Below are 5,588 nucleotides of genomic sequence, written 5' to 3'. Positions count from 1 at the left end.
GAATTTTCTCTCCCCCTCTCTTTTGGTTTGTTCGTTCACTTTATATTAAATTACATATAATTATTTAAGCTAAATATTGTGTAGTTTAATTTTAAAAATTTTGGTACATTTATTCATAAAAAAATATTAATAACACATTGTTCGATTTTAAAATTTTCAGTGCACTCATTTATCAATTTCCTTTTTTTCTTATATAATGCTTGAATACTATTTTATAAAATTTCTGATTTTTTCGAATGAGACGTTTACAATTATGCAAATCAGAATTAATATCCGGATAAAGGTGGAGGGAAAGGTAGCGAAGGGATTCGGAGCCTGCCACCTTTCATCTTCCATTCACTTTTATTTATTTCCACCTTTCCACCACCCAACAACATTAGTCTTCTCCATTCTACCATTTTCGTGGCCTTGCGCAAATTCATCGTCATGACCGAAAAGGTATGCTAATTCTTATCTTCTTCTTCTTTTTCCAGTTTCTTTCTAGTTTAAATTTGGAAATTTCGATGAATTTGTGTTTTTTATTTTTTGGGTATTACCACGAGCATGTTAATTGATATTACTGAGAATTTTGCTTGATTTGTTCTCCATGACCTTTAATTATGGTTGGCGTTCTTGATCTTGATCTAATTTCTCCATCTTGTCCACACATACAAATTTTTTTAATGCAAAAGCCATAGACCTTTTCATATTTGGCTGGATTGCTAAACAATATTCAGCTGCTATTCATGGATTACGATTTACGGGTAGTCATTTCCCCGTTCTTTTGTGATGAACTTGGGAACATCAACATTCAGTGCTTGAAGGTAGTGAAGAAATCACTACGCCCTAAAAAATCTATCTATACCCACAATAATGGGCCGAGTGATGTGTGAGTAACACTAATAGTTTGGATGAATTAAAAGGGAAAGGAATTGAGACTTTTAGAGAAATAAATGGAGAAGGAAGAAGAGAGAAGTGCACAAGGTTGGGGGATAGACAGTAATATTGACAGTACTAAGTTGTTGGAGCAAGGTTTGTTATACTCGGTTACAATTTCAACAAAACCTATGCATGTTTGTGCTGGAACCATCCAAACGGGTGATGGGTCTGTGTCATCTACACATGGATGATTGGGGTTCTGCTGGATGACTTTGGGGTAATTGGTGATCCTGGGTTAGCTATGGGGTCATGACCTTTTCTTTGTCGTACGGATTTGTGATAAGATGATACAAGTAGAAAGTCTTTCACTGCAACTAGAGCTACTAAGGCAAGGTACAAAGCATCTCTGTTCAAGGGTTATGCATCTGATAAGAATGAGCTAAGTAGTTTGAGTAGGAAGAACATTGGATTCCAACTCAATCATCTCATCAGGGGAAGAGTCGGGCTGAAACTAATAAAAAATCTAGAGGAGAAAAGGTCAAAATCGAGAAGCAAAACTCTCATTACAACTCGTCAAGCTTCAATTTTTTCTTTGTGCAGGGTATTGATAAGTCAGTGGGTAATGGTACAAAAGGTGGAAGGTCAATGAATCATGATGGAGAGTTGAACGATCAAGCTCAGGATAGAGAAAGACCAGTTGATGAGGAACTTCAGGCTGATTTTGACAGAAGAAATGATAGGGAGGTTGGAAGCGTGTCTCATGAAGATCGAGCTACTGAATCACATCAGGAGTTTGAAGGAGAGAAGAGTGTCAATCACTGCTCATCCACAGATCATGATCCTATGCCGGACCCGCTCTCCACCCTTCAGGCCCTTCAGGAAGCACTTGAGAGAGGTAATTTGTAGTTCTTGTCGAGTGTTTCAACAACTAACTTCTACTTAGCTGATGCAATTCGTTGTGGATATGACTAGATCTTCCTTTTTTTTTTTTTTAAGAAAAGGTAAGTAGAAGATGATTTGTACATTTGCATCTTCTGTGTACTGCATGAATTGGACAACTTTTTGGTTAAGTCTATTCCAAACTTGAGCACGTAAAGAGAATGTCTATTACAAACTTAAAAAAAAATAGAAAGGTGGAGACTATCACTGTTCTTCGTCGACAACTTCCATGTCCTTTTTTTTTTAGTTAATTCTTTTTCCTTTTCTTTTTCTGTCTGAAAACGGTAAACCCTCACATAATCCCCTGTCCAAGAGGAAACAGTGGCCCTTTCCCACTTAGAACCATGTGTGACTTGAACTCCTAATATCTTGGCTGGAAGTTGAGTGCTCTTTGGCACTGGAGCAACCTTTTTTGTCTCTGTTTGTCGCTCCTATAATAAAACTTTCAATTTAATGTTTGAAAATTTTGGCCATAATGTAAAGATTAGCATTGTTATGCTAGAATGATAACACAAAGCCAATATGTCTGGCGGTAGTGTTGATAACTGCAAAACTGTATATTTGAGTGTAGTAGATTCCTCTTCAAGGATATTTTAGATTTCTGCCTTTTGTATTTGGTTATCACATCTCTCTCTCTCTCTCACTCTCTCTCCCTCCCTCTCTCTCTATCTATCTATCTATCTAACTATGTATCAATTTTCACTTTCTACAGTAATTTCATATACTTTCAGTGCTTCATTTGGCCTTCTGTAATTCCTTAACATTTACCGTATAATTTGACAATTTGTTCGGGGTTAAATTTTTTTTCCAGTAAAATCTATTCTAACATGGAAAAGAAGAAAGTGAATACTTTCAAAATTTCCTATTTGTTGCTAGCAATCTGAGGGAAGTCTTCGGAGGAAGAGGTTACAGGAGGTCAGGATCCGTATTCGGTTAAGGTGTAATGAATAATTGTGTGGTTATAAAATTGACACTAGATGGAGAATTGGCCCTATAAAGAGCCCTTGTGGCATTTTTCTTTATTGTCTGTAGAAAAGGCAGGGTATAGAAAATGTTGGATAAGTGAGGGGATCACTGCTTATGATGGGGTAGTGGAATAATAGGGAGTTAAGGCGTGTATAACGGCTAAATAAAGCTGAAACTATAAGGTTTTCCAGCATTCGAAAGATTAAATGGTGAATAAAAGGAATCAAGAGGTATAATGAATGTGCCCTTGGGGGACTTTGTATGTAACTCAACCCCAAAAGCTAGATCATAAGGAAAGGATTGCCCAAGACCATATAGAAAGACCATAACCTATTCCTTCAACCAATGTGAGACTTGACACTCACTCACGTCCAGGACTTGACAATTGGAGCGTGGATAACATAACGCGGGGGGGGGGGGGGGGGGGGGGCATTGAGAAACACAACAAATTGGGTCGATGGGTCTATCTTTGATACCATGTGAAGAAATGGACCCTTTCTGTGTTCCTTAATGTTGGGCCCCATGTTATGTTACTATCCATGCTCTTGTCGTCAGGTCCTGGGTGTGTGGGAAAGTCAAATCCCACTACAGTTGAGGGAATGGTTGTGGAAGTTCTATTTCAATCTCCTTCACTATTGTGATTTTGTTAGTTGGAAAATGATTGTTGGAGGAAAAAATAAGGTTTATGTTATTGCTACTACTTCTAGTCCATCATCTGATAAAACAAAGCTTGTCCAGCTGAAGAATGTGCTTAGGCCCCTTGAGTATTAGAAATCACTGAAGGGGCTACTTTAGTTACTTCTCTTGGTGATTCAGCCAAGACATGTCTTATCTCCTAAAAATAGGTGATTGATTCTAGTGCATATATTACATGATAAGTAATCCTGATACCTTTTAACTTTCGATTACACAAAGCACCTCTCCTGTGATCATAGCTGGTGGGTCAACCTATTACACTGGGAGTTGGGACTATTGAACCAACCTCCTTTGTTATCTCGTCATCTGTGATAAGTTCGTCCAAAGCTCTTCCATTAGATTACAGGGGTTCAGTAACCCCATAGCAACATGGGCTAACATGCCTACGATCTGGCAGGAAGGTTTCCTTTATTGCTTAGTAATATTTGAGTCTTAGTGTAGTAGGTAAACCCTGTGTTCTATCAAGTGCTCAAATCATGTCATTGATACTTCAACTTCCCTTGTTGGTTCCATGAACTCTTTCATTGTGTGGTAGGTCCAAACCTATCCATCCGTGGCATCTTACATTTTTTTCCTTGGCATCTTAGATTGTTTCAGCTATCCCCCTTCTCTCAAAGCGATTGGGCTTGTCTTTCTGAACTCCTAATCAATGCGCTCTCTGCAGAACTTTGGAGATTCAGAAAAATTAAAAAAGAAGATTCTATGATTGACCAACCACTTCAGGATGTTGGCATATCATCAGAGTTCACTTCAGGTGGCGGAGATTTCCCAGGACCTAGCACATCTGAGCAGTCACAATCCAGGGATGGCATGCGACATTCTTTTGACTCCTTGGACTCTGAAGTGGTTAGCTTAAAGCAGTATGCAATACCATTGCAAAACAACCTATGTGAGGCAGCTGAGCTGGTTCAGATAAGTAGAGACAATGAAAGTGAGCTTGAGGGTCTCCACAGACAGAAAATTGAAGCTGAAGTTGAGTATTTGACTGTATCAAGAGCGGTAAAAAAGTTGAGAGTTGCAGCAGTTGATCAAGTTAACCTCTTGGAAGAACAAAAGAAATTGGCTTCAGAACAAGCGCAGATTGTAAAAAAGCTTGGAGATGCAGAATTGAAGGCTACTATGCTTAAAACACAGGTTAAGGAGTTGGAAAATTGCTGTGAAGATATCATGAGCATTGATGTAATGCTAAAGCTGCAGAAGAGAATCTGTAAGTACAGCACCTGTTTTTTATTACAGTTGGCATTGCTGGCTGTTCTTGGGCTGTTTCTCTTGCAGATACCATACGATTTTACCGGAGTTGTACCCACGTAATTTTTTGAGAAGTGAGCTTTTGCTTCCATTTTTGTGTACTGTTAGTTGTAACCATCCTTGAACAATCTAGATTCTGCCAACCCCTAAATGGAATGCTTACTCTGCCCCAGCCAGCATCCACCTCCAACCTCCACTCCTCCCCTACCTCATCACCCTTGTAGTGTTTTCCAAGATTATATAAATGTTCGTCTTTTGAGATGATAATTCATATTTATTTGACATAAAAAATAGATAAGAAATTACGTATTTTCATTTAGGCAGGGAGCTTTTGGAAGTATGTGGTTTCGGGAGGAAGGATGTGCTGTAGCATGAAGCAGCTCTTTTTATTCCTCTAAGCTATAATTAACTTGACAATAGTTAACATGTACATCAATATAATATGTCTCACTTTAAAAAAAAAAGAAGAGAACACTATGTAGAAACAGTTTAAAGTTAGTTGCCTGTTTTGCTTAACACTAAAGCATTACGACAATTTTATATTTGCTTGCTCGTTCACTATTATTTATCCGCTTTGGACTTTGCATGTTCCTTAAGGGTTTGTTTGCCATAATGTAATTAAAGTATAATTACAAGTATACTGTTTGGTTGCACAAGTGTAACCACAAGTTTATATTAATTTTAAAAATAAAAGTTAGTTATCTAAAATTAAAAAGTTATATTAGACAAATAATGGCCGATAGTATTAAATTAAATATTTAAGATATATATTGCCCGGACCCTGCGCATAGCGGGAGCTTAAGTGCACCGGGCTGCCCTTTATTGCCTTTTGTATATTAATTAATAAACATACGTTGAGAAAATAGTCAAATGTCCTCTCA

The 5,588-nt window shown here is 37.8% G+C and overlaps 1 protein-coding gene across 1 annotated transcript; it reads left to right on the top strand.

Annotated features, from left to right (window-relative positions):
• Positions 1-228: 228 nt before the first annotated feature.
• On the top strand, positions 229-4,883 carry LOC129871446 (WPP domain-interacting protein 2-like). Its single transcript, XM_055946356.1, has 3 exons — positions 229-438; positions 1,459-1,753; positions 4,124-4,883. The coding sequence occupies exons 1-3, from the start codon at positions 427-429 to the stop codon at positions 4,768-4,770; spliced, it is 954 nt and encodes a 317-aa protein (XP_055802331.1). The 5' UTR covers positions 229-426; the 3' UTR covers positions 4,771-4,883.
• The last annotated feature ends 705 nt before the right edge of the window (positions 4,884-5,588 follow it).

This window comes from Solanum dulcamara, chromosome 10 (genome assembly GCF_947179165.1).
Source record: "Solanum dulcamara chromosome 10, daSolDulc1.2, whole genome shotgun sequence".
NCBI lineage: Eukaryota > Viridiplantae > Streptophyta > Magnoliopsida > Solanales > Solanaceae > Solanum > Solanum dulcamara.
This window is presented reverse-complemented; position numbering and strand designations above follow the sequence as displayed.

Excerpts from the sequence above, each read along its gene's own strand:
- LOC129871446 (XM_055946356.1), top strand. Across the intron at positions 1,754-4,123 it reads TCAGGAAGCACTTGAGAGAG|AACTTTGGAGATTCAGAAAA; the intron begins GTAATTTGTAGT and ends CGCTCTCTGCAG.